Genomic DNA, 26,757 nt, shown 5'->3' with positions numbered 1-26,757 from the left:
GAGCTAGATTCGGATTTTGGAGCAAAAACCTCAAGCGTAGGGTTTAGACTTTTTTTTTTCGTTTTTCTGTTGGAGCAAAAACTTCAGTCAGAGCCCTGCTTCCCATCTTCTCTGAGCTCTCTATAGAATCAATGGCGGCAGCTTCGGCAAAGGGAAAAGGAGGAAAGGCTCGTAAGCCTTCCCCTAAGAAGAAGCAAAAGAAGGAATTCTTCTCGGAAAAGCCTCCGAAAGAACTTGAAGATTCTGATAGCCCAAGTGAAGAAGAAGAAGGAGAAGAAGAAGAAGAAGAAGAAGAAGAAGAAGGAAATGACTTTGGTTCTGAAATTTATTCTGATGAAGATGACCCTTTCGCTGATGACTTCCTCCAAGGAAGCGATGAAGCAGGTGCTCTCTCTCTCTATGCCATATATACTTTATTTTAGGTTCTCGTTGGTATTGGGAGGTGGGTTACATTCTGTTTTGCTTACGTGTTGCAGGGAAGGAATCAGGTTCGGACTTAGAATCTGAATCGGACGAGTCCGACATAGAGGAGAAGTCAAGGGCTATTGATGAAGAAAGAGCGAGGGAGGAAGAAGAAGCAGGGGCCGAGTTGCAGCTCAACATCAAAGAAGAATCCGATGAGTTCCGCTTGCCCACTAAGAAGGTTTTTCATTTTTAATTTCCGCCCTTAATTACGTTTTTTTTTTTCTTACAGTTTTCTTAGTTAAAATTTCAAGGAACATGCTGTTCGTTAAACCCCATGTTCCCTTTTGAGCTTACTTTTAGTTTTTAACACATTTAGGAGCTTGAAGAAGAGGCACTTCGACCTCCTGATCTTCCCAATCTGCAACGGAGAATAAAAGAGAGTGAGCAATAGACCCTTTAAAGTTTCTGCATTGATTTCCTTTTGCTTATGACAAATAATTGGTTTTGTTATTTTTTCATACTTTTAGTTGTTAGAGTGCTATCAAATTTCAAAATTTTAAGGCAAGAGGGAGCTGCAAGAAAGGATTATATTGAGCAACTTAAGTTGGACTTGAGTTCTTACTATGGTTACAATGACTTCTTGATTGGTGTTTTGGTGGAGGTAATTTGGATCTAACTGCTACCCCAGAAAGCAACAGTGGAGATCCTTGCTTGCATTCCCATATTCATATTTTTGTTTTGGCTGTATATACAGATGTTTCCAGTAGTTGAGCTTGTTGAGCTTATCGAAGCTTTTGAAAAGCCCCGACCAATTTGCCTGCGGACAAACACTCTAAAGGTGAAATGACACTCAATAGAGTTTGGATTTCCTCCTCACAGAGTGGTCCTCTCACCCACCTCAGCATGTTGCAGCTGCAAATTGGGAATATCTCCCGTACCTGAATGTTTTTTACTCGTGGGAGATGTTCCCAGTGCATGGCTGCAAGTGCTGAGGTGGGTGTGAGGAGCAATCTGTGAGGAGGAAATCTGGATTCCTCAAAATTGCACTTTTTTTTTTGTAGTATCAAGTGTTTAAAAGCGCAAGGGGCATTTTGCACCCGACTTGTGAGGCACAAGGTGAGGCATGCGCCTTTTCGAAGCAAAATACTAAAAAATCAAACATAATATTAATTAAAAATATAAACTTAAAATTTAAAGTAAATGTAAAATATAAACCTATCATCTCAAATTAAAATGCATAAACATTACATGTAAAATATATTTAAAATGAACCTATCAAAAAATATATTTAAAATGAAAATTTTAAAAATAAAATCAAGCATGTAAAGCTCTCAATTCTTTATTTTTTTCCCAATTGTATTACTTCAAATAGCTAATGTGATGTTAGACATTATGTGTTCTTGATTCTACAAGCTGCCTTAGTAACAAGCCCCTAGAGGCAAACCCAAACAAGTCCATATCAGGGTGTTAAAATCTTAATTCCTATGAAAAAGGTTTTATAACTTTAATTCTCTTTTAAAAATACCTTTTATTAGGATAAATGAACGAGTAAGAGTAATGTCAGAAAATATGGGGTTTTTGGGAGCAGAGCCCCTGGCTCAGCTGCTAGGCATAAAAAACAGAAAAAATGCGCAAATTTTCAAAAGGTGCATGGCTGGGCTGAAGTGCAAGGTGCACTAGGCGCACACCTAGGCACAGCAGGTACACACCTTTTGAAAGTGCTGCACCTTGGACCTAAATTGGTTTCTTGTCTCCAGCACCTTTTCTTCTCCTTTTTTAACATCACCGTTATTAGTATTCTGCATATTGATAATTGGTTTCTTGTTGCAAATAGACTCGCAGACGAGATCTTGCTGATGTTTTAATAAACAGAGGTGTGAACTTGGATCCATTAAGCAAATGGTCAAAGGTAAAGCTTATTTTATGTTCTGAAGTCTTTAAGGTATTCTTATGTTGTGAATTTTATGTAATGATATAAATTGACAGGTTGGGTTGGTTGTGTACGATTCTCAAGTACCTATAGGAGCAACACCAGAATATATGGCTGGTTACTACATGGTACTTCTTGCTTTCATGCACTTGATATACTTGTTATTGTTCTATGTAGATGTATGCTTCTAGTTTTTTATACTTCTATTATAATGATGAGAGTTCCTTTTGTTTAATTTGTTCCCAGCTGCAAAGTGCAAGCTCCTTTTTGCCAGTCATGGCCCTTGCTCCGCAAGACAAGGAAAGAATTGTGGATATGGCGTAAGTGCTTTGTTTACAGGAAAGAAAACAATGCTTTTGATGGAACTATTGTTTTCTGAACATTATTTATTACCAAGCACAAAAACTAATTTATAATTTTTGGAAATTTTTGTTGGCATAAGAATTTTTTTTTGGATAGATAAATGAAGAATTTATTAAGGTTAAGTCAGAAGTATAACAAAGAAAGAGGAGTGCTGCAAGGTGAAAACTTTCTCAAACATCAAGTGCTAATTACAATTGAGCCCAAATTCGAAAACAAATGCTCCCTGGTGACCCCTTGTTTAGCTAGAGTATCTACCATTCCAGTTGCTGGTCTTCTTCCCCATTGAATTCATGTCATGTTACTAGTAATCCATTTAAATCTCTTAATATCCTCCATGTAAACCCAAGTTACCGTCTCATTCTATAATTAACTTATCAACGTTCATCTCTCTTGCCAGCTGTACTCCATGAATAACCACTAGGAGTTCAGATTTAACTGAAATCCTCACACCCTCTGTACCTGAAAACAAAGTCACAACAATTCCTCCTTTGTTCCTGAAAACACCCCCTGAACCTGAGGGGTCTTATTTTTTGCATTTTTAGTTATCATCTGCTTTCAGAGAGATAAGGTAACTATACCTGCCAATTTTCAACTTGTTTTAATAATCAATTTTGTTGTAAAAAAAGTTGCACAACAATTTTACCACAAATTCAATATGTTGTAGCACATTAACATACTAAACTATATTATCTTTTTGACTGTGTTCTTTTGCCTATGTTTGTTGCAGGGCAGCACCTGGTGGTAAAACTACATATATTGCAGCTCTTATGAAGAATAGTGGTATGTGTTTACTTTTGTTTCAGATGATTCCAGTGTTATCTGAAATAGGTTTAATTATTCTTGTATGCATGGCCTTGCTTCTTTTTTGTGTATGGATGTTCTTGATCGATCTGATTGTTACATTATCACCCTCTGTTTTCAACTTTTTCATAGATTACAAGTTTTACCACTATATTACTTGTGGACACATTTTCCATGTCTTATTTGCTGCACTGCCAAGTCTCTTAGTCATCACTTATCAGTTCTAATAATGCCGTCTGGGGAAAATAAGCTAAAATCAGTGTTGCATGGTGGGGACTTGCGAGTCAATCAATGTGTGTCCACGAATTTACTTTTGTCATACTCTAAAATATGAGTTGAGCTCAGCTACAGTGCGAATCAGTTGGATTTACCAAATTGCCACCATATTGAATCTCCAAAATTAAAAATTTCCACTTTAAAAATCTCTATGTTACAGGTGTACAACCATTCAAACTGTCCAATAGGAGATTCTTGTATTGTCTTTTCTTGATTCACACATAAATGGCGACCCATTGTTTATTAGATCTTTTCAGTTACCCTTGAAATTAGGAAAACAATGAAAAACAACTAATGCAGCCATGTGGCAAATAGGCAAAGATTATAAGTTTAACTTGTTAATTACAAATTGTAATTTAACTATTTAAGTTGTACTTAATAGTTCTATGGATTTTAAGAATAATTATATATTTGAGATGTGTCAACTAATCCTATCTTTTGGGTTCACTGAGTTGGTCTCCTGGACACATGTTAGATTCCAATTTCTGTGTCTGTCCATGCAACACTGGCTACAACCAATACATGTGCTGTTTAAATCTAACCCGAGCAATATAAGGGAAAAATGGCAAAAAAAAAAAAATAGTGACTCAAATGCTAATCGGATACTCCAATCTAATCATTAAGAAGAAAACTAGATGGTAAACTTCCTGCCAGAATTTGATGCTATCACCTCTTCCTATTTTATATTTAATCCCTTTGGAAAGTCTTGTGAGACTGGTTCAATGCCTTAACATAGAACACACAGCTATATATCAAGGAAGTTTCTCCTGGGTCCCAAACTCCCCATTTAGGTTTCTAGTTCCATCCTAGTTACACCTATTTATTCTTATTTTAGATTAGGTCCTTCAAAAAGTTCAAATCATATCATCTGTCATGCTTGGGCCTAAAGAAGGGCCTTCACAGGCCTTCTAGTTCTTCAATGAGACTTGTACATGAGAGCAAAAATACTTACTTATATACACCCTTGCCACAATATTGGCCCACTTCCACTACCTTTATTTGGTTCACTGGGGTGTTAAGTGTATGCAATGCATGCATTTGTACAGTGCTATGAGGGACTCATCAATATTTCTTCATACCATAAATGTTAGGTGTTAATTTGAGGCCAGGTGATGGGACTTGGGAGCACCTTGTGACTTGAGTTATTCTGCACCTGCCTAGAATCTGGGTAGTTTTAGCTTGTTTCCTTTCTTTATGAATTAGCTTGTTCAAAGAACTAGGGGAGGCAAAACAAGTTGTTAAATCAAAGAATCAATTGCTATGAAACAGATCCCCGATCTAGTTAAAAGACAAAATGCATATAATGTCTTAATTGCATGGAAAAGAGAAAAATGGGGAGGCAGATCCCCCGATCTAGTTAAAAATAGGAGAGGATTAAGAGATTCTTGTTAGAGGTGCTAAGGAAGTGTGCGTTTGGGGATAGATGATGTAAATGGATTAGTGGTTGCCTTACACCCTGCTATTACTCTATTCTAGTCAATGGTTTTTTCCCAGCATATAGGGGCCTAAGAGAAGGTGATCCATTGTCCCCCCTTTTTTATTGACATTGGTTGCCGATACTTTAGTGAGCTACTATCAGAAGCGGATTGGGCTAGGTTAGTAAGAGGGTGGAGAATAGGAAGAGGTAGAGTTTTGGTAACTCACCTTTAGTTTACAGATGACATTATAATTTTTTTGTGAGGGTGCCTCTAATTTATTTATTTTTGATCAATAACTGTGGATTGAATTAATATTAAAAATATGAGAAAATTACAGGGCAAGGGGGTTAAACAATCTTAGCTCCCAAGAACAACCATTAAGCATCAAAAGAACAAAAATGACAAGACAACCCAAAAATTAGAATGTCTGTTTACCCCTTGTCTAGCTAGACCATCTGCCAAAGAGTTCACACTTCTTTTTACCCATTTGTATTGGATTTCCATGTCCTTAGTCAGCCACTTGAATTTCCTCTTTCCATTACTGTAATTCCAAAGTCTAAGACTTTCAGAATCTCCTTCTATGGTCAACTTGTTAATATGCATATCTTTGATTCTTTGTACCCCTTCAAGAGTTGTAAGAATCTTAGCTCTCAAAGAATCTCCCACCCCAACTGGTCCAGAATACATAGCTAACAGCTTCCCTTGTTCATCTCTTATTACTCCTCCTATTCCAGATGGCCCTGGATTGCCCAAGCTGCTGCCATCAAAGTTCAGTTTAACAAAGTCATGGGGTGGGGGGATCCAACAAACATTTGAGGCATTCCTCATTGGAACAAGTTCTGCTATCTCCTTCCACTTTCTTTGCAGCTCATCAACTGAGAATTCTGCGAACAGAGCCAAGGTTTTCATCTAGTGTATAACCCTAATGTGGATTACCTCCAGCATTGCTTCCAAACTTCTCTCCTTATCTGTCAATATTCGTGAATTTCTCTCCTCCCAAATAGCCCAACAGACTGCAGCCCTCATACACACATAAACTTGGCCCTTTTTGTTGGCCGAAACAGCATATATGTGAATAGGCTTTGCACATTCGAAGGGGGGGGTCCACTTGCACCCAAACAAAGAAGTACACCACTCCCAAATGATGTTAGTGAACCGACAGGAGATTAGTAAGTGATATCCAGACTCACCATCAACTTTATAGAGGACACACCAGTGAGGACAAAAACAACTATTGGGTCTTTTTCTTTGAAGTAAATCTGCTGTGTTAACTCTTTCCAAAAAGGCATTCCAATAGAAGCTCCCAACCTTAGGAGGTATAGGATGACACCACACCTCTTTAACAGGGAAAGACAAGCCCAAAGAAGAAGAATGCGTGAGAGCACTAAAGAAAGAGGCACAAGTGAAAGAACCAGAGGGGGTGAGAGTCCAAATTCTACTATCTGCCTTTGTTTGCTCTAGGAACACCCCTTCAAGAATGGATAACAGTGATGAGATACCATCAAGCTCTGTGTCCCTGATATCTCTTCGCAGGCCCAAGTTCCAGCCGACCCCAGAAATAGAATTAGAAGGAACAATGAATGAAGACACCGGTTCATTTTTAAAAGTGGAAAGGGCTAAAAGGCTTCGGAATTGGTCTTTTAGGGAGGAGGCCCCAATCCAAACATGTTCCCAAAAATTAATGAGATTGACTGAGTGCATGTCATACTTGATCCATGGAGAGAACAAAGGTAGAATAGCTTGAATAGATTTCCAAGGAGATGCTCTTGTACTCCTTGCCAGAATCCCAGAGTCCCATCCATTTGCTGCAACCCCATGAATACTTTCCACTATCTTCACCCAAAGTTTGTCCTTCTCCAATGAGAACCTCCAAAGCCATTTCCTCAGAAGAGCCAAGTTCTTATTCCTTAAATTCCCGATACCCAAACCTCTCTCCCTCTAATCTACTAGCCACCTTTGTCGGAATCTTGAAGATTGATAAAAAGTAAATAGGAAGGTTAGCTAAAGTAGACCTGATTAGAGTGGTTCTCCCTCCAAGAGACAAATAGTTTTTCTTCCAAGTTTCTAATTTCTTTTCAAACTTCTCCACAACCGGAACCCAAAACTCACATTTCTGAGGGTTATCACCCAATGGCAAACCAAGGTAATTAAGGGGCCAGTTTTCTATTGCACATTCTAAGATGTTTGCACCGTCAAAGATCTCCCCCTCGCCCATATTTACCCCAACTATACAACTCTTCTCAAAATTCACCTTAAGGTTTGACATTTGCTCAAAAAGTCGTATAGTGAGCTTCAAATTTCTAATCTTGTTAGGGTCCCCTGCTTCACAAAAGAGTATGGTGTCATCTGCAAATTGCAAATGTGTGAGTGGCACAAGTTCCCTCCCAACTCTCCAACCTCTGATTAAGCCCATGGAATCTGCTCTATAAATTAGTCTCCCCAGAACTTCAGCTACCAAAGTAAATAAAAGAGAGAGACGGGGTCTCCTTGCCTAATCCCTCTCAAGGCTGGGAAGAAATCGACCATTGTCCCAATTACCAGTATGGAGTAATGGCAGTTCCTGATACAACCCAAGACCCATCTGCACCAATTATCCCCAAAACCAAAATTGGTCATCACCTCCATCAAGAAAGACCAATCCACCAAATTATAAGCCTTTTCCAAGTCCAGTTTACAAATCACCCCTTTTTTCTTGGATACCTTAAACTCCTCCAAGCTCTCATTTGCTATTAGAATCTGATCTATTATCTGTCTCCCCTTCACAAAGGCTCCTTGATTATCTGCTATAATTGTTGGGAGCACTTTCCTTTTTTTGATGGACAACACCTTGGTGATAATCTTATAAAGGCTGTTGACTAGGCTGATCGGCCCGAAATCCTTTGGGTAACATGCATTCCTCTTCTTAGGAACCAGTGCAATAAAAGTGGAGTTCAGCCTTGGGTTGATCACCCCTCTAGAGTGGAATTCATCAAACACAGTCTATAAATCTTCCTTTAATATCTCCCAACAATCTTGATAAAAAGCCATCGTAAAACCATCTAGGCCTGGTGCCTTTGATCTATTCATAGATAACACTACCTCCCTTATCTCTTCCACTTCAAATTTCCTTTCCAACCAATCCCTATCCTCTATCTGCGAAGTTGGCCATTCCATACCCTCAATCCACACCCTACTATTTAGGGGTTTTCTAAAGATAGACCTAAAGTGATTTGCAAAAGCCCTTGCTATTTCTCTTTGGGTGGATATTGTAACCCCTTCAATCTCCAGACTTGATACATAATTCCTTCTTCTTCATCCACTTGCCACCACATGAAAAAATTTGGTATTCCTATCCCTCTCCTTTAGCCATTTACACCTTGATTTTTGTCTCCAACTTATTTCCACCTGAAGAAAATAATCCTCTAACTGTTTACGCAATTTCCATCTTAGCTCCTTATCTTCTTCTGTAAGACAACCCCTTTCTTCCTTGCCATCCAGGTCCTCAATTTGTGCAGTCACTATTTGCTTTCTTTCCTCCAGTCTCCCAAACTCTAACAGATTCCACTCCTTGATTTTGCCTTTCAGATATTGGAGCTTCTTATGAAACCTTATTCCACTCCATTTCACTGTTGGATTGCTTTCTAGCCACCACTCTTTGACTTTCTTTATGAACCCCGGGTGTCCTAGTCACATGTTTTCAAACCTAAAGGGAGCAGGACCAGCACTTCTCGCTTCCTCCCTACAGATTACAGTAGGCCAATGGTCAGAAGTCACCCTCGGATATGCTCTAGAGTTTAGGTTCCCCCAATGTTCTTCCCAATCATTTGAGAATAGAAATCTATCCAGCTTAGAGCAAATCAGGTTCACTTGGAGATTGGACCAAGTAAAAGAGCTGGGTGATAGTGGGATCTCTTTAAGCTTGTAAACATCCACAAATTGATTGAATTTCCTCATACTCAAGGTCAATCTCCACCTTGGACTATTTGTCTCTTCCAGGAATCTTATAACATTAAAGTCACCTCCAAAACACCAAGGCCCTTCCCATAGTCCCCTTATATCGGCCAGTTCTTCCCACAACTTCCTTCTCTCTCTGTAATCATTTGGACTATATACATTGGTGAGCACCCATTCAAACCCATCCTCCACTTGTTTAAACTTCAAGGAAATTGAAAATTGTCCTATTAACTCTTCCTGACCTATGAGTACTTCATTCTTCCACATTGTGACAACACCCCCCGCAGACCCCCAAGAAAGCAGAGCCGCCCAACTAATCCCCCTGCCTCTCCAGACACTCCTTGCCCACCTAATGTCAAAATCTGCTCTCTTGGTCTCCTGCAAAAGTACCACATCTGGGTCTGTTTTCTTGATGGCCTCTTTTATTACTGCTCTCTTCCTAGCACTTCCCAAACCTCTGATATTCCAGCTTAAGATCCTCATCTAACTATCTTCTCCTTAGATCCTCCTGCCCTCAGTTATTCCTCTTCCTTCTTTCTCCTTTAACCTTCAAACCTCTATCTCCTCCCACCTCCTTTAGCAGCCTTTCAGCCTCACTCACTCTTCTCCTTTTAGATTTTGCTTCTTCTTTCTTTGTTTTCAAAAATACTTTGAGAGCATTTGGATCTTTCAATTTGCACCCCAGTTTCTGTACAAAACCCGCCACAGAATCCTCACTAATTACATCTCTTACACTTGACTTTCTACTTCCCTCTCCTGTTTTTGTCTTCCCCCTTCTATTTCCTTCCTCTTTAGAACCCTCTGCTCTAATTCCCTCTGACCCTTTTGACCGTTTTCCACCACTGCTTCATTTAACAGACACTCTAGGATTTCCAGGATTCTTTTATTTTTTTTCTGTTTCTCCTTCATTCCCTACTCTCTCCTGACCCTCCCTGTCGCTTCTATTTTCTCTCACCCTATCCCCTCCTTCAAGGGCTGCAGCCTCTGGGTTGGGATCTGTATTTGGCACGGAAGTCGAAAAACAACAGTTAGTATCACAAAGTGAAAGGACACGGTTACCTGGGTTGTGGTGGGGAAGATTGGGAGTGCTGGAGTTGGATACAGAAACAGTCTGGCCTTGACAAGGAATGTGGGTTCCATCTGGTTCCAAGGCTCGGTTCTGATTAGTTAGCCTTTCCGTCACCTCTGTTAAACAGAGATCACATCTCTTACCAACCTGTTTATGCCTCCCCACTGTCCCCATATTGCTTTTGAGAAGTTTTGAGGGATCCCTTACAAAAAACCTGTTCTTCAAGGAGATTTTGAGATGGAGCTTTTGAGTGTGAGTTAGAGTTTCCATCCCCAGAGTTCGAAATGTGTTCAGCGACAACAATGTACGGCTCTTCCTTAGCACAGTGAGACGTTACCGCACCTGGTCTTTGTGAGAACAATGTATCTAGATCAAAAGTTGCAGCAGCTTCTTCCTCTGAAAATTTCTCACCCAAAACACTGCCTAAACTGGATTGGTTATCCGAAACTTTTTCCACGTCTTCTTCCTCCATTTCGCAATCCACCCAGCCCTCGTCAAAACCATCATTTTCCTTGAGATGAGCTCGATTGTACCTGGGGTTTGGTCTGTCTTGTGATGTTCATCCCTCCCTGGGTGTTTCAGGAACTGCGCGAGGCACCCATCGGAGAGTACTTGAGCTTCGCTCTGACTGCCTGAGATCACCTACCGCACCCCCGTCCAAAATTTTCGAAGAAGAAGAAGATTAGTCCCCAACCATCTCCCCCGACCCACGTGCTCACTTAAACAATCACGTGGGTAGGGATTCCCCCTTCTGGCTGAGCCGATCGGTCCACCCACCGGTTCAGATGACCTGGCCTGCAGAAATCTCCCTTTCTTAACCACATCAGCGAAGGTGTCTTGTCCCTTCAATTTACCAGCTAATTCAAAAAATTTTGAATTTATTTCTTTTAATAGATTTCGTGGCTTTTGGTTCTCTCCCACCGACTTTTCAGCTTCCTTTCTAAGCTGCCCCCCATGTTCAGTCTTACCCTCCAGCTGTAGGCCCCTAGTAATCCAACCCTCCACGTCAGCATCGTCTTCTACCTTGGGTCTTTGGCCCCACAACACTGCCTCCACCTCTGAAACTAACCATACTTTAGACCATGTACCTTCAGCAAGAACCTCTATTGTTCTTGGGAGCGATTCCGGTCTCACCCCGACCATCCTAACCACAGTGGCACAAAAATCTTGCAGATGGACTTCCTCCATTTCTCCGCCCAGCAGCTTCACAATATTTCCCAAATTTGCTTCACTCCAGAGATGGAAGGGAAGACCCTTCCTGTCTGAAAATGGTTTCAGAGCAACCTCGGACTCCAGCTTCAAGTTGTGCACCACTGAGTTTAGGACCTTCCTCCAATCTTGTATTGCTTTGCTCGCTGAGATCACCATTCTTCGCTCCCAGTCTTCTTTCTCACCCTCAAACCACAGCTTCACCCCTGTATTAGAGCTCGAAATAAGTTCACCATCACTGCATGTGCTCTTCTTCAACGGCTTCTCCAGGCTTTTAATGGGTGCTGAACTTCGTTCTTGCTCCAACACCACATCGACAGAGACAAGAAACTGCTGCAACGCCATCCAACCTTGTTTCTTCTTCCCTTCCGGTAAGCAAAGCAATTGTCTTCTTGCGTCGAAATATTCTGTGACCATGATGAACCAGCCTTTACCATTGCATCTCAGTTCCACTTCGTACCTCTTCTTTCCCAGTTCAAAGACATTTTTCCATCCTATTGTCCTAACCGATCGTATAACACCATCAATAAATCCCTTTAACCATGCCACTGCTTCCTCAAACAATAGTATCGTGGCCTTCCATCCTCCCTAATTTTTAACAGGTTCTTTCCTCTGGCCCATCCGCTCTCAAATAAAAATTTCTTCGCTTCAATAATCAGTTCAGACTTCCATCTATTCACCAAATGAAAAACTTCTCCACTTCGGCTTCCCATCAGTTCAGACTTGACAAGCTGCATAATAATATCCAACTTCAACCCCACGACATCTTAAATCAAATCAAGAGGTTTATGGGAACTCATGAGTAGAACACTTTGCATCTCAACGGTCCATCAACAACATCTAATCTTCCTTGTAAAAGCAAAAATGCTTACTTTTATTTATTTACAAATGGATCATATGACCCTAACACAGGTACAGCCGGAATTGGGTATGTTCTCCAACATGCTTCAATAAATGTTTATATTGCTTCAGGAGGCCATCAAATTAAAGCAATCAACAGCTATAATGCAGAAGTTCAAGCTATAATTCGAGGACTGCAACAAGCCAGCGATCTACAATTGAAGCAAATCTCAGTTTTTTTCTGATGCCAAAGAGCTTATATAAAAGCTTAATGACTCCAACAAAGATTACTCGTGGATAGATCAAATTTATGCGAATATTTTCCCTTATTTTAACCTTGTAAAGTTTCGGTTCATAACTAGGGGTGGTAATGCTTTAGAAGCTCTGAGGGTGCCTCTAATTGGAAAATCAATTTTGAGAAAAGTTGTGTGGTGGGGTTAAACCTGGATGGGGAGGAGATGGAATCTATTTGCTTCTTGTTTAGATTGTACCTGTTCTAAGTGGCCTTTGTCCTATTTGGGACTGCTCCTAGGTTCTAACTTCTAACCCCAAGGAAAGTCGATTTTGGAACTTGTTCTGGAAAAGTTTGAAAAAAGATATTGATAAAAAAAGTTTGAAAAAAGATTGGAGGCATGGAAGAACTACATTTCTCAGGGGCGCGGAGTAACTTTAATTAGAGCAACACTTGCCAACTTGCCAATTTACTTTTTGTTAGTCTTTAGGATACCTAATAGGGAAGCTAAGAGGATAGAAAAATTGATGATGAATCTTCTTGTGGGAGCCAAGGGAAGAGAAAAAGGATCACTTGATTAGGTGGGAAGTGGTGAGCTGAAGTAAGAAGGGGGTTTAGGGTTAGGGAATTTAGTTAGTAAGAATGAAGCTCTTCTAAGCAAATGGCTTTGGAGGTAGCCTTTGTAAAGAGAGAGATTGTGGAATAAGGTGGTGGTTAATATCCATTGTTACTCTAAAACTGGCTGGGATGTTGGGGTATCTCGATGGGCTCTACTCACAACACCTTGGCAGGCAATTTTTGGCACCCTCCCTAAATTCATCAGGTTTGTGAAGTATGATAGGTACTTTGGATGTTTTGTTCTTTTTAGGGAAGATGTTTGGTTGGGCACTTAACCCCTAAAATACTGCTTCTCCTCTCTTTATTCTATCTCCCTCTTTAAAGAGAAGCTTGTTTCAAGGTTCCTTCACCCTTGGCTTTCCCGATGACTTTAAATTGGAACTTTGGGTTTGCTAGAGGTTTTAGGGATGATGGATTTGCTTATGTCTCTAAGCTTTTACTTCTTCTGAACTCTATTTGTTTGGACCCCCCTAAACCTAATAAAAGAATTTGGTCTTTGACCCCTCGTGTCTCCTTCACTTGTGTCTCTTTGTTAAAGTCTGTATTCTATTCCTTCTTCTAGGGTGTTCCCAGTTAAAGAAAATCTAGTCAAGGCATATCCCTCCTAAAATAATTGTCTTCTGTTGGAAAGCCTATTATGGTGAGATCAATGCTAAGGATAACCTGCAAAAGAAGAGACCTTATTTGTGTTTGTCCCCAAATTGGTGTATTTTGTGTAAAGAGTGAGGACCGTCACCACTTGTTGATATCTTGTTCCTTTGCTACTAATATTTGGAATTAGGTTTTTAAGTTGTTCGGGTGCAGGTCTAACTTGCCCTCAGAAGTATATCTGCTTTTTGATCCACTACTTTTGGGTGGCCAACAAAGAGAGAGAAACATAAGTGTGTTAAAGCAGCTATTATGTATACCATTTGGGAGGAGGGGAATGCCAAAATATTCCAAGGAAAGAAGCCTAGCTGAAGTAAAGGAGTGCAGACTGACAAGAGCAATTATTAGGCTGAAAACTTCAGATCCTTTTGCGAATTATTACTTTGACAATTTTTGGAATAGTTGGGCAGAAGTAGCCTGCACAGTCTCCAAAAAGAATAGATTACCAGCAGAATGGAGACATCCTCCAGAGGGAGTGGTAAAGTTGAACTTTGATGGGAGCAATCAAAGTAATCCAGCACCCTTGGGTGTAAGAAGGATTCTGAGAGACAAGGATAGCAATATCTTATTTTCAGGACCAATGTTAGTTGGTGACTCTATAAGGGCTGAGATACTGGCTTTAGTACAAGGAATATAGTTTGCAAATCAACTTGGAGTGGAGCACTTGATAGTTGAGGGGGACTCCAAGGTGGTAGTGTGTTGGTTGTTGGATCCAGAAACAATTTTCTGGGGCTACAAAGATCTCAGGAAAGTTAATTGGCTTACAAGGAACATGTCAATCAGATTCAAGCGAGCTAGCAGATCGACCAATGCTATGGCTGATTCTTTGGCTAAACAAAGGGTGTCAAGGGGTGAATTGTTTTGGGATACCTTATAGTTGTATTTCTGTTAAGAGTGTGACCATATTCTAATCTCTAAGGGGAGATAACATCTTGTGCCTCCTCTTAGGGTGATTGTACACCTTCTTAATGAAATTACCATTCATTTATCAAAAGAAAAGAGAAATAAGCCCCTAATATGCCATAGTGAGAGATGATACTTTGTTTTGCTCATGGAAGTTGAGAGAGAAGTAGAAGAAGCCTCTTGTGAAGAATACATGATAAAGGCTGCCACTTGAAACCCTATAGCAGTGAAGACATTATTGTCCCACTGCTTTTGTGGTTTGCCCAAACTCATTTTATTGCTCTCTAACTAGAAAAGTGTTCTTTTATGCACTTTACACCCTTGTATCCTTATGTATACAGTGAAATGATTTGATGTGTTACACCTAAAATTAGTACACTGCCCGTATAAAAATTTGTACAGAATTTAATTGTACAAAGGTTACCATATTTTATTGGTTAGGATCTTTATCTTATATTTTCTCCTTATCCACATAATCCAACTCCAAAAGTTTTCTTTCATATTGTCAGAAGATCCCCATCAGGTGCTTTTAAGGTCATAAGGCTAAGCATGTTATGAGATGTGCTTTCTCAAATTGTCAAAACAAGGTTAATATCAATTTAGGATATTCTTGTACTTGTGCCTGTTTGAGAAGCTAAATTGGCTTATAATGCATTTCAGTGATATTTTATTTTACATTCTAGGTATATTTTTACTGTTGAGATGTTTTTAGTGTGAAGTCATCCTTAACATTCATTTTATGTACTTCCATTTCTTTACTTCATTAGTGTCTTATGAATACTCTATGTTATGTTTAATTTATTTGGTGCATTAATGCAACTTTCATCAGGAATAATTTATGCAAATGAGATGAAGGAGTCCAGGCTCAAGTCACTTACTGCAAATTTACAACGCATGGGTGTGACAAATGCCATAGTGTCCAACTATGATGGAAAGGAGGTCAGTGCAAGTTCCACATCCATCAATACTTGCTACTCTATAATGACTATTACTATTTTATTGTTTTGATGAATGCCATGCACTTTCTTAATGTTTTGTTGGCAAAACATTCTTTAGCCAATGTATTTACTTTGTTTATTGAATGGATACATGTGTCATTTCCACATATGACTATATGAATATGAAGCATGCTACATGTCTTATGAAGGGTCTTCTTGAAAGTCTCCAACTTTACACGTGCATGCATATGTATGTTGTGCATTTATATGCAAGCATGCATATTGCATATAAATGTTCATTTCTGCATATCTGCATACTGTGGTAAGGCTTCACTACACTTTAAATGTAATATGGCTGATTATATGAATTTTTCTTTTCTATTTTTGTTTTTTTTTTCAGCTGCCCAAGATTTTGGGTCTAAATTCTGTAGACAGGGTGTTACTAGATGCCCCCTGTAGTGGGACTGGGGTAAGTTGACTGGACCTTGTCTCGCTACCTACTTCATTTTTTCTTTTTTTTTGATAAATACCTACTTCATTTTTTCAGTGGCGCTTTTTCCTTTCTAACGTGTTTCTTGACAAACAACACACTCCATGCTATTCTTATTTATAATGCAGGTTATATCTAAGGATGAATCTGTAAAAGTTTCTAAAAGTTTAGAAGATATTCAGAAGTGTGCTTTTCTGCAGAAGGTATTTATTTTTTTCAATTAATTAACTTTTCTCGGAGAGGGATTTCATGTCATTATCTTTGCTTTCTTGTTTGCCTTTTCCCTGTGTGTGTGTGGGGTGGGGGGGGGTGAGGCTGTTCTTGTTATGAGCTTTTCCATAATCCATATATATGAGGTGGGGCTTGGCATCCTTGGGCACTGAGGGCTAGAAGGTCCTTTTATTTATTTATTTATTTATTTTTATCTACCTTCCTTGTGTTTTGAATTCCTTTCCCTCTTTGTTGTTAATAAATTCTACGGATAAAAGGTCAAAGTTTTTGATGCCAAGCTTCCAACATTGAACTGCATGCACTTTCTGATTAGGTTGTTGGAGAAACGGTTTTTTCCTGAAAAAATGTAATCATGATCGTAGACATATTTTATTGTTCTCTTTGTTGTTTATACTTGCACTTAATTTCCTTCAATAGGTGAAAATGGTTAGTTCTGTGACTCCAAAACTTATATTTTTCTATCAATAAGAACTTACTTTTGTATCTGTTTCATAGCAATTGATTCTTGCAGCAATTGACATGGCTGATGCTAAGTCCAAATCTGGGGGGTACATTGTTTATTCTACGTGCTCCATAATGGTTCCTGAGGTATGTAGCCTCTTTTTATTGTTAAGAAACGGGGGCTCCTCTTTTGATGATTGGTAATGTCAATTTATCTGAGTTCTGAGCTTGTGACTTGCAGAATGAAGCAGTTATAGACTATGCACTCAAAAAGCGTGATGTAAAACTTGTGCCATGTGGACTAGACTTTGGCCGTCCTGGGTAACTCAAGTTTTTCATGCTCCTTAGTTATCAGTGACCTTGTGGTTTCCTATATTTTCACTGACCTATTTCTTTCCTCAGATTTACCCACTTTAGGGAGAACCGGTTTCATCCATCATTGGAGAAGACAAGGCGTTTCTACCCACATGTTCATAACATGGATGGATTTTTTGTAGCAAAGGTATCTTTTGATGCTTATTCTGTGTCCAAAATAATTGTGAACTGTATCATATACTGGATGAATGTCCATTGTGTGCATTGCATAAATTGCCATATTGGATATTGATTCATTTAAATAAAATGCCCTCTCCAAAAAAGGAAAAAAGCCCTTGGAACATATTTGAATGCAAACACTTTTATTTTTGGAAGGTATTATTCACATAAATGTATCTGCAGGAAATTCTAGTAATCTTTAGTGCTCTTTGAAGTTTGTTTGTTGAATTTTTCTTGGGTTTAGAAAGATCAATTTAAACATGGCTGGAATTTAGTACGATTGAATCATAGTCAAGGTGCTAAGCTGAGGCTGGGAAGCCACAGTACCTTGTTGCCTAAGCACTGAACTACTGAAGGTTATACATCACATAAATCTGATTGACTTCGTTTTTTTTTTGATCAAAAACACTTACATTAAATCATCAGTAGAAAATTTACAGGAGGAAGACAACACACTTATCTTCCAAGAGTCACTAAGAGCCTCATAAAAGAAAGAAAAAAGAAGAAAAAGAGAAAAGAATACACTAAAGTTACAGCTTAGCCCAAAACAGTGAATCCCTTTCTGCCCCTTGTTTAGCTAAACCGTCAGCTAGGGAATTGGCCGATCTTTTAACCCAACATGTAAACCGTCAGCTAGGGAATTGGCTGATCTTTTAACCCAACATGTCTTAACTTCCATCTCCTGCACCAGTCACATGAATTTCCTCCTCTCATTTTTATACTTCCATAAACCATTTTGATCTTTAGTCAGCCATCCTATCACCACCTCTGAATCCCCTTCAATTATGAGTTTCTTGATGTTCAACTCCTTAGCTTTCCAGACTCCTTCCATAACTGCAAGGATCTCAGCTCTAAGGGAGTCACCCACTCCAATTGGGCCTGAGAACATGGCAGAGATGACCCCATTTTCGTCCCTAAAAACACCTCCAATCCCCGATTGCCCCGGATTTCCCCTACTGCATCCATCAAAGTTTAATTTCAAGAATCCACTAGGTGGGGGAGTCCAAACCACTTTCATTACTGACTTGGTCTGTGTGCAATTTGCAATTTCACCCCATTTTCTCAACATGTCATCCACAGCGTAATCTGTGAATAGTTCCAAATATTTCAGCCATTGTACCCATCCTAATATCTATGATAGCCCTCAGATCTATTGCTCCTCTTTGGGTTTCTGAGAATATTCTGGAGTTTCTTTCCTCCCACAATGTCCAACATACTGCAACCCTTAGTCCTCTCCGCATTATCCTTCCCCTTTTTATCCGCCACCTGAAAAAGGTAGGGGTGAAAAGGCCCTGCAAGTCTGATGGGGGATTCCAACTGCGTCCAAATAAGGAGGAAGCCCAATCCTAAATTGACCTCGCAAAGTGGCAAGACACCAGTGGGTGAAAACCAGTCTCCCCATTCGCTTTACATAGAACACACCACTGAGGTGACAAACAAGTATTGGGTCTTTTATTTTGGAGTAGATCACCAGTGTTAATTCTTTCCAGATAGGCTTCCTAACAAAAACTACCAACCCTAGGAGGTATTGCTCTGCACTAAATCTCACCAACAGGGAAAGGGGGAAAGGTAGGACTGGTGGACTGACTTAAGACTTTGAAGAACGAGGCACAAGAGAAGAAGCCATTGGGGGTAGGTGTCCAAGTTCTAGAGTCCTTCCTAGTGAGGTCTAAGACAACGTTATCAAGAAGTGTAATAAGGCTCGAAATACTGTTGAGGTCTGAGTCCCTCAAATCCCTTCTTAAACCCAAGTTCCACCCAATCCAGAAGTGGAAGAGGACGGGGTGATGAAAGACGAGATCGGCACATTTTTCAAATAAAAAAGAGCATATAAAGAAGGAATTTGATCCTTTAAAGGGGCGCTCCCCACTCAGGTTTGTTCCCAAAATTTTATGGAGTTACCGGAATTCAAGTCATACCTGATATTGGGGAAGAAAACTGGTAGCAGGTCATGAATGGCTTTCCAAGGAGAGTTGCTTGTGGTCCTAGCTCTGATTCCAGCATTCCATCCATTGTCCTCCAACCCATGTATACTTGCCACTATTTTAGCCCATAGCTTCTCCTTCTCCATAGGGAACCTCCACAACCACTTTCCCAACATAGTCATATTCCTTCTCCTGACACTCCCAAGCCCCACGTCACCACAAGACTTACTCCTACACACTATCTCCCAGCTAATTATGTGATCCCTCTTCTCCTCTCCTGGCTCCCATAGGAAATCTCTCGTAAACTTCTCTAATCTGTTAGCAACCTTCACTGGGATTTTAAACACCGATAGGAAAAAGATGGGTAAGTTAGCAAGCGTGGCCTTAATTAGTGTAATTCTCCCACCGAGAGAGAGGTAGTTCTTTTTCTAGGATACCAATCTTTTTTCAAACCTTTCCACCACCGGGTTCCAAAAGCTCTCTCGCATGGGATTATCACCTAATGGCAACCCTAAGTAGTTCAAATGCCACCCCGAAACTTCACACCCCAACATTTCAGCACTCTCCCTGAGCTCTCCCTCCTCCAGGTTCACCCCCACTATACAACTTTTCCCAAGGTTAACCTTCAAGTTAGACATTTGCTCAAATAGTTGTATCACCAACTTCAAGTTCCTGATCAAGCTCACATTACCGCCTTCACAAAATAGAATCGTGTTATCAACAAACTATAGGTGAGTGAGGGGGGTTTCTACCCTCCCAATTCTCCAGCCTCTATTGAGCCCCCTAGCATCTACTCTGTGAATTAGTTTCCCCAGAACCTCCGCAATTAGAATGAACAAGAAATGAGACAGGGGGTCTCCTTGTCTTATACCCCTACTGGCTGGAAAGAAATCTACCACTGTCCCATTCACTAGTACTGAATAATGACAACTCCTGAAACAATCCATGATCCACTTGCACCATCTAGCCCCAAACCCAAATTTAGTCAAAACTCTCCTCAAGAAATCTCAGTCCACCAAGTCCTAAGCCTTTTCCAAGTCCAACTTACAAACCACTCCCTTCTTCTTATCCCTCTTAAAGTTCTTCACAGTCTCATTAGCAATTAAAATTCGATAAGTAATTTGTCTTCCACTCACAAAGGCTCCTTGATAGTGTGCAATGATATTGGGCAATACCTTCTTCAACCTCATAGACAACACTTTTGCAATGATCTTATACAAGCTATTAACCAGGCTAATTGGCCTAAAATCCTTCGAGTGGGATGCATCTTTCTTTTTTGGAATTAAAGCTATAAATGTAGAGTTTACACGCGGATTGACAATTCATCTTCTGAAAAACTCCTCAAACACTTGCAAGAGATAATCTTTCAAGATATCCCAACAGTCCTGATAAAAAGCCATTGTGAAACCATCTGGCCCTGGAGCTTTTGTTCTATCCATAGAAAACACAACCTCCTTGATCTCTTCTAGAGTAAAGCTTCTTTCCAGCCTTCTCCTGTTCTCCACCCCTACATCTGGCCAGTCCAAACCTTCTACCCACACCCTTCTACTCACAGGCCTTCTTAGAATAGATTTGAAGTGCTCCACACAGGCCCTGACAATCTCCTCTTGTTGTACTAACTCAACTCCATCTACTACCAATTTGGAGATAAAGTTCTTCCTTCTCCCGCCATCTGCTAGAGAATGGAAATACCTAGTGTTTCTGTCTCCGTCTTGCAACCACTTACATCGAGATTTTTGCCTCCAACTAATTTCTTCCTTGTGCAGACAATCCTCTAGCTGTCTTCTCAAATCTCTCCTGAGATCATTGTCTTCCTCTCCAAATTCTCCCTCTTCTTATTTAGAGTCGAGGCTTTCAATCTTATTCATCAAATCTCCCTTTCTTTCTTCTATCCCCCCAAACTCCATCAAGTTCCACTCCTTGATTCTTGCTTTCATGAATTGTAGTTTCTTATGAAATCTCATCCCCTCCCATTCCACCAGTGGGTTACAGTCATGCCACCATTCCTTCACTTTGTTAGTAAACCCTGGATGAAGTAATCACATATTTTCAAATCTAAAGGGGGTAGGACCTCCACACCTTCTTTCCTCTTTACATAATACTATGGGCCAGTGATCTGGGGTCACCCTTGGGAGAGCTCTAGAAGCCAAGGTTCCCCAATGTTCTTCCCAATCCAAAGAGAATAGGAATCTATCCAGTTTAGTGCAAATGGGTCTAGATTGGAGGTTTGACCATGTAAACGTCTTATGGGCTAGGGGAATCTCTTTAAGCTCAAAGGCATTCACAAAACTATTAAACTTCCTCATGCTTTTTGTCACCCTCTGGTTAACCTTATTGGACTCCTCCGAGAATCTGATCACATTGAAATCCCCACCCATGAACCAAGGCCCATCCCACAACCCTCTAACATCAACCAATTCCTCCCACAACTCCTCTTTCTCTCTCTATAGTCATTCGGTTTGTAAACATTTGTGAGCACCCATGTATAGTTATCCTCTTGCTGCTTAAACTTCAGAGACACCGAGTACTTTCCGATCAACTCCTCCAGACCTTCCACCACATCCTTCTTCCACATTGTTACAATCCCCCTGGAAGCACCCCGCGAGGGAGCAACCACCCAGCTAATTCCCCTGGCTTTCCATACACTCCTTGCCCATTTATCATTAAACTGCATTCTCTTAGACTCTTGTAGCAGTACAATGTCTGGGTCACACCGTCTTATTACCTCTTTTATTGTCACCCTCTTCCTTGCACTCCCAATTCCCCTCACATTCCAACTAAGAATCTTCATTCCGCTTCTTGGTAAACCCCTTGCCACTTACCACTACTTTCCCCTTTCCTCCTGTCTCCCTTTACCCCGAGCCTCTTATCGCCTTCTACATCTCTCTTCAATCTCTCTACTTCACTCAATCTCCTCTTCTTTATTCTGATCTTCTCCTTCCTCTTCTGTAAGTTTTCTTTCAGCACATTCAGATCTTTCAACCTACAACCTAGCTTCCCTACAAGTTTTGCTATCATGTCTTCTTTCATCGAGTCCACCAGCCCTACCCTTCCTACAGAATCCCCTCCATCTCTGTCCACCTCCCCCTTCTTCCTCTCCTCTGGTCCCACCTCTATTCTTTATTCTCCATCCACCCTCCCTTTCTTATTACCTCCCTCCAACCCTGCTCTCTCACCGTAGTCCTCTCCATCTCTACCCTCATTCCTTTCCCTTCTCTCCACTAACCCCTCCCCTCTTCCTACCTCCCCTTCCCCTCTCCAGATCAGCTCTCCTTCCACTTCCTTAAGCACTCTTTCAATAATTTCCCATACTTTTTCACTCCTAAACCTTCCTTCCGATACCTTCCCACCTTCCTTCCTTCCGGTCTCTCCCTCCTCGGAGAGCCCGTCTGTTGGCTCAACTACATATTCATGGGCTACAGGACATGGAGCAGGAACGAAATCTGGAACCAAAGACACTGGAGACACATTAGTAGCACAAACCGAAATCACTTGGTTACCTGGGACTGATGGACAAGCTGGAAAAGGACTGCTCCCTGCCTCCCTCTCTTGTTCCAGAGGTTGGTAAATATTTCTCCCTGAGTTGGTCGGGAAGTACTTCTATCCTTTGGTCACCCTGGTGATCTTTCCACTCTACCCTTGGTTCACCCCTTGATGGTGTGTTCCTGCTCTGCTTCTGGTTCTCCCAGTCTGCCCCTTCTGATCCTCCTTGCACACTCTGTGGTCTTAGGAACGGGTTGTACCGCTTACCTTCGTCACCCTGAAATAAACTTACAATATTCCACCCATCCATGTCACCTCCAACGCAACTGCCTTTGTCGTTTGCACTGCCCACGCTAGTACCATCAACCGAACAGTCCTCTGAGTCTTCATCACCTTCACTGCACTGCACCCAACCTTCATCCTTACCTTCCTTCTCTTCAGGTCTTCCCTTAACGTAACTTGGCTTTGGCTTCGACTTCATCGGGAAACCCACTGCAAGTCGAGCTTCTTCTCTGTTTTCCGGTGCTACGCGTGTTCCCCCCTGTCTCGCGACTGGGGACGATGATAGACCATTAGCATCGTCTATCTTAGTCGTGTCCCTAGTCACGTGAGTTACTAAAGGCTCACGCGCCTTCTTAAACCACTGGATCGGGCCCGCTGACCCAAATGGGCCTTTAATCGCACCCAAGACGTTTCGAATGGGCTTTGGCTTTGGCCCATTTTTAAGCCACTGCGACCTCACGTGACTTTTAAAAGAGTCACACGCACCCGACCCCAGGCTCGGTTTGGTTTTATCCGGTCTAGATCTAGTTCTTCCTTGGACCAGCTCCTTTTCCTTGTTCAAACAGGTCAAGTTGGTGCCTGTTACAACCTGTGCAAAGGACCTGCCACCCTCCAGACTGCTCCCACACGCATAAAACCCACCCCCTGAATGCTACTCTTTTGTTTCTCCAGTCTTGGTTTTTCCATTTTGTGAAAGTTCCTTTCTTGTCTGAATCAACCAATTCCTTCTTGCCACGCAGTACTTCTTCTTCAACCTTCTCATCTCCCTCCCTACGAGCCTCCTTCCAGAGCACTGATTCAAAGGATGAAGCCAATCACACTGAATAGCAAAGCCCTTCAACTAGCACCTCAATCTTTCTAGGAATCTCCTCAGGTTTTACACCATTCAATAAAATGGAGGCTGAACAAAGGTCTCCCCAAAAGGCACCTCCTAAAGATCCTCCACACATCAAAGCAATGGCATCAGCAACTTCCTGCTTCCACAAGTTAAAGGGAAGGCCTAAGAGATGTACCAGCACTCCATCTTCAAAAAAGAAATCTTTGGAGTTTGATCCTGGACACCATCTTGATACTGTGAAGCTTCCAAGACCAGCTTGGATATTTAATGCCTCAATTTCTACTCTATTCTCTAGCAGATCCAGCACAGCCTTATCCTTCTCAAAGGGTGTTAAAATAAATGTACTCTTCAGGTTTAAATTTGCTATTAATAGATCTGCAACTTTCCTCCAGTCTAGTATATGAGCTGAAGCTTTTAACTATCAGCTTACTTTCCCAATCTCGTCTCTGTATGTTTACTCCCATTCTGTATTTTCCTGCCCCAGCTGTCACTAATAGAGTCTCTTGCTTATTATTTCTCACCAGACTAGTAGAAGTGCTTATCTTCCTTTTTACTGTTTCTTCTCTTTTAGCACCCAAGTGTTGCAGCAGTTTACATAAGACCCCATGGACTGCCTTGCAGCCCTGACTCTTCCTTCCTTCTGGTAGGCAGACCATCTGCTTTCTTCCCTTGCCAAAGAATTCTGTCAAAGATATAAAATAACCCTTAAGGTTTCTCTTACATTCTACAACAAATCTTCTTCCAGTTTCTGAGAGAAACTCTTTCCATCAACTTTGTTTGCCTTTGTTACTTGCAACTTCTACAAACTCCTTGATCCCTTCTATTATCCTCAACCCTTCTAACAGCACCATCCCTCTCTTTGCTTCCCTGATCTTCAAGCTCAGCTTACCATTTAATCTCAGCTCCTCAAATAGCAGCTCCTTAGTTTCAATCTTCAAGGCTTTTCTCCAGCGGCCTACCTCCACAAACTCTCCCATCTCCCTCAGTTCTCTAATGGCAATTCATTACAAGCTAACTTTTTCGGCCCTTAGCTAGCCATCACATTGTAAATCCCCTGAAACAAGTATTACCCATGTTACTCTGGATAACAATTCCTCTATTGAATGCAACATTTGGTTGACTGACCCTTCTAGAAAATTCCTTTGTGCTTTCCTCGAAATCCAAATGTCAATGGAACAAACTTGAATCTGGGTAATATCTGATTAAAATCTGGTTTGACTTCGTTTTGTTTCCCAATTAATGTGAATTATGTTGTTCCCCTAGTTGGTGTAGCAATTAGAAAACATCAAGTGATCTAAATGGTATAATCAAACACTGAAATTAGAATTCAAATAATATTACATAACCTGTGGAAAATTAGGAGATGGATCTATAGTTTGTTAATTCAAGAGGGATATACAAAGAGAATGTCTGTGTCAAAATAAAATAACAAAAAACATATAAAAGGTCAGAATTATTATTGTTTTGAATTTGAAAGAGATATAGAGGACAAAATACATCAGTATGTGTGTTACTGAGGAAAAGGAACAAAAGAAGGGGCAGAGCGCTTGTTATGATCACGACTAGAGTGATTAAAGGGGATTTATAAAAAAGAACAAAGAGGGGGAAAACCCATTGCTTTTCTAAGTTGAAATCTGGTCTTTCATGATGTTCTTTTACGGCCCCCTCATTAGCTGCACTATACCTAAAATTGTTAGACCTGCGATTATGGAAATCCCAGGTGAGACACTAACCTCAAAAAAAAAACTTATTGCCTAAGTGCCTGACTAGTCATCAGTCGTAACCTTGACAACCATGGGCTGAACTACCATACATTATGGGGTGTGTTGTCAGTCTCAAGTCTTACCACTTTGTGAATGTTAAAGGAAATTTTCTCTGTATAAAATATGAGTGCAATCTTGGATTATTTGATCACTGCTTTATTGGTACAAGCAGAATAACGTGGGTAATATTGTTTCTTCAGTTCAAGAAGATGAGCAATTCTAAGCCAACAACAAGACCATCTGAAACAGGAGAAGCAGTAGAGCAGGCAACTGGGCCTAACGATAATGGAACTAATATAAAGAACAACCTGGAAGAAAAATCTCAACAACTCAGAGTTCCTAGTGATCTCAAGGATAGGAACAAAATGTCTGATGGTGGCTTAGGAAAGAGAATACCCAAGAATGGAAAGGATGAGTCTGATTCCACAACTAAGACGAAGAAACAGAAAAGGAAATTTCCATCTCGAAATGAAATTTCAAAAGCAAGGTAAGAGGCATTTTCATTCATGCCCACCTCGTTTTTTCCCCCACAAGGATAATTGCATCAGTTTATTCCTGTAAAACCATGATGTTATCAGCTTATCTGTTCCTGGAAGAAAATGGATGCTTTTTGTCTTATTTTGTATTTATGAACTTCATGCAGAGAAGAAAAAAGAAAAGTTTTGAGGGAAAGTAAAGCTTCTAGCAAGAAGAATAAGAGGGCAAAGACGGCCTAGTGAACTTGCATGGTAACATGATTTGTGGTTGTTGGAACACGTCTTCAGATTCATGAGGATGCTATTTGAATTTCAGGTCACCAAATGAAGATACATGAGCTCAGTGTACATGGTATTTCTATGTTATCTAGGCATCTTTTAGTCTTTGTACTTGTGTCAAATTTATCAACCTTTGAATGAAAAGTCAAACATGACAGCATCCTTATCAGATTCTGCATCTCCCGTATGTGGATGTGGAAGGGATATTCTTGCTTCATACGGGTTCCACATATTCATGTCAACATGCTTGTATTTGTTTATTTCCCTGAAAAGAAACAGATCGATTGAAGTAGGAATTCTGTTTACCTATAATACAGCCTGCAAGGTTCCCCAGTGAATGGGCAAATTTGTGGATTAGAAAATCAGTGTTTAAAACGTCCAGATATATTTTTGCTATTCCTATTTTCTGATTCTCATTCTTGAAGTTGAAAC

General features: G+C 40.6%; 1 protein-coding gene across 1 annotated transcript; it reads left to right on the top strand.

Moving 5' to 3' along the window:
- LOC148855422 (26S rRNA (cytosine-C(5))-methyltransferase NOP2B-like) lies at nt 1-26,687 on the top strand. The gene is made up of 17 exons (XM_088984343.1): nt 1-384; nt 477-643; nt 782-845; nt 933-1,066; nt 1,160-1,243; nt 2,240-2,314; nt 2,392-2,463; nt 2,582-2,655; nt 3,426-3,478; nt 15,475-15,584; nt 15,984-16,052; nt 16,202-16,276; nt 16,800-16,892; nt 16,987-17,066; nt 17,148-17,247; nt 25,771-26,057; nt 26,214-26,687. Exons 1-17 carry the CDS (start codon nt 132-134, stop codon nt 26,284-26,286), a joined length of 1,863 nt encoding a protein of 620 aa, XP_088840469.1. The 5' UTR covers nt 1-131; the 3' UTR covers nt 26,287-26,687.
- The last annotated feature ends 70 nt before the right edge of the window (nt 26,688-26,757 follow it).

Source organism: Nelumbo lutea, chromosome 4 (assembly GCF_056320005.1).
Source record: "Nelumbo lutea isolate HS-2025 chromosome 4, American lotus-T2T, whole genome shotgun sequence".
Lineage (NCBI taxonomy): Eukaryota > Viridiplantae > Streptophyta > Magnoliopsida > Proteales > Nelumbonaceae > Nelumbo > Nelumbo lutea.
This window is presented reverse-complemented; position numbering and strand designations above follow the sequence as displayed.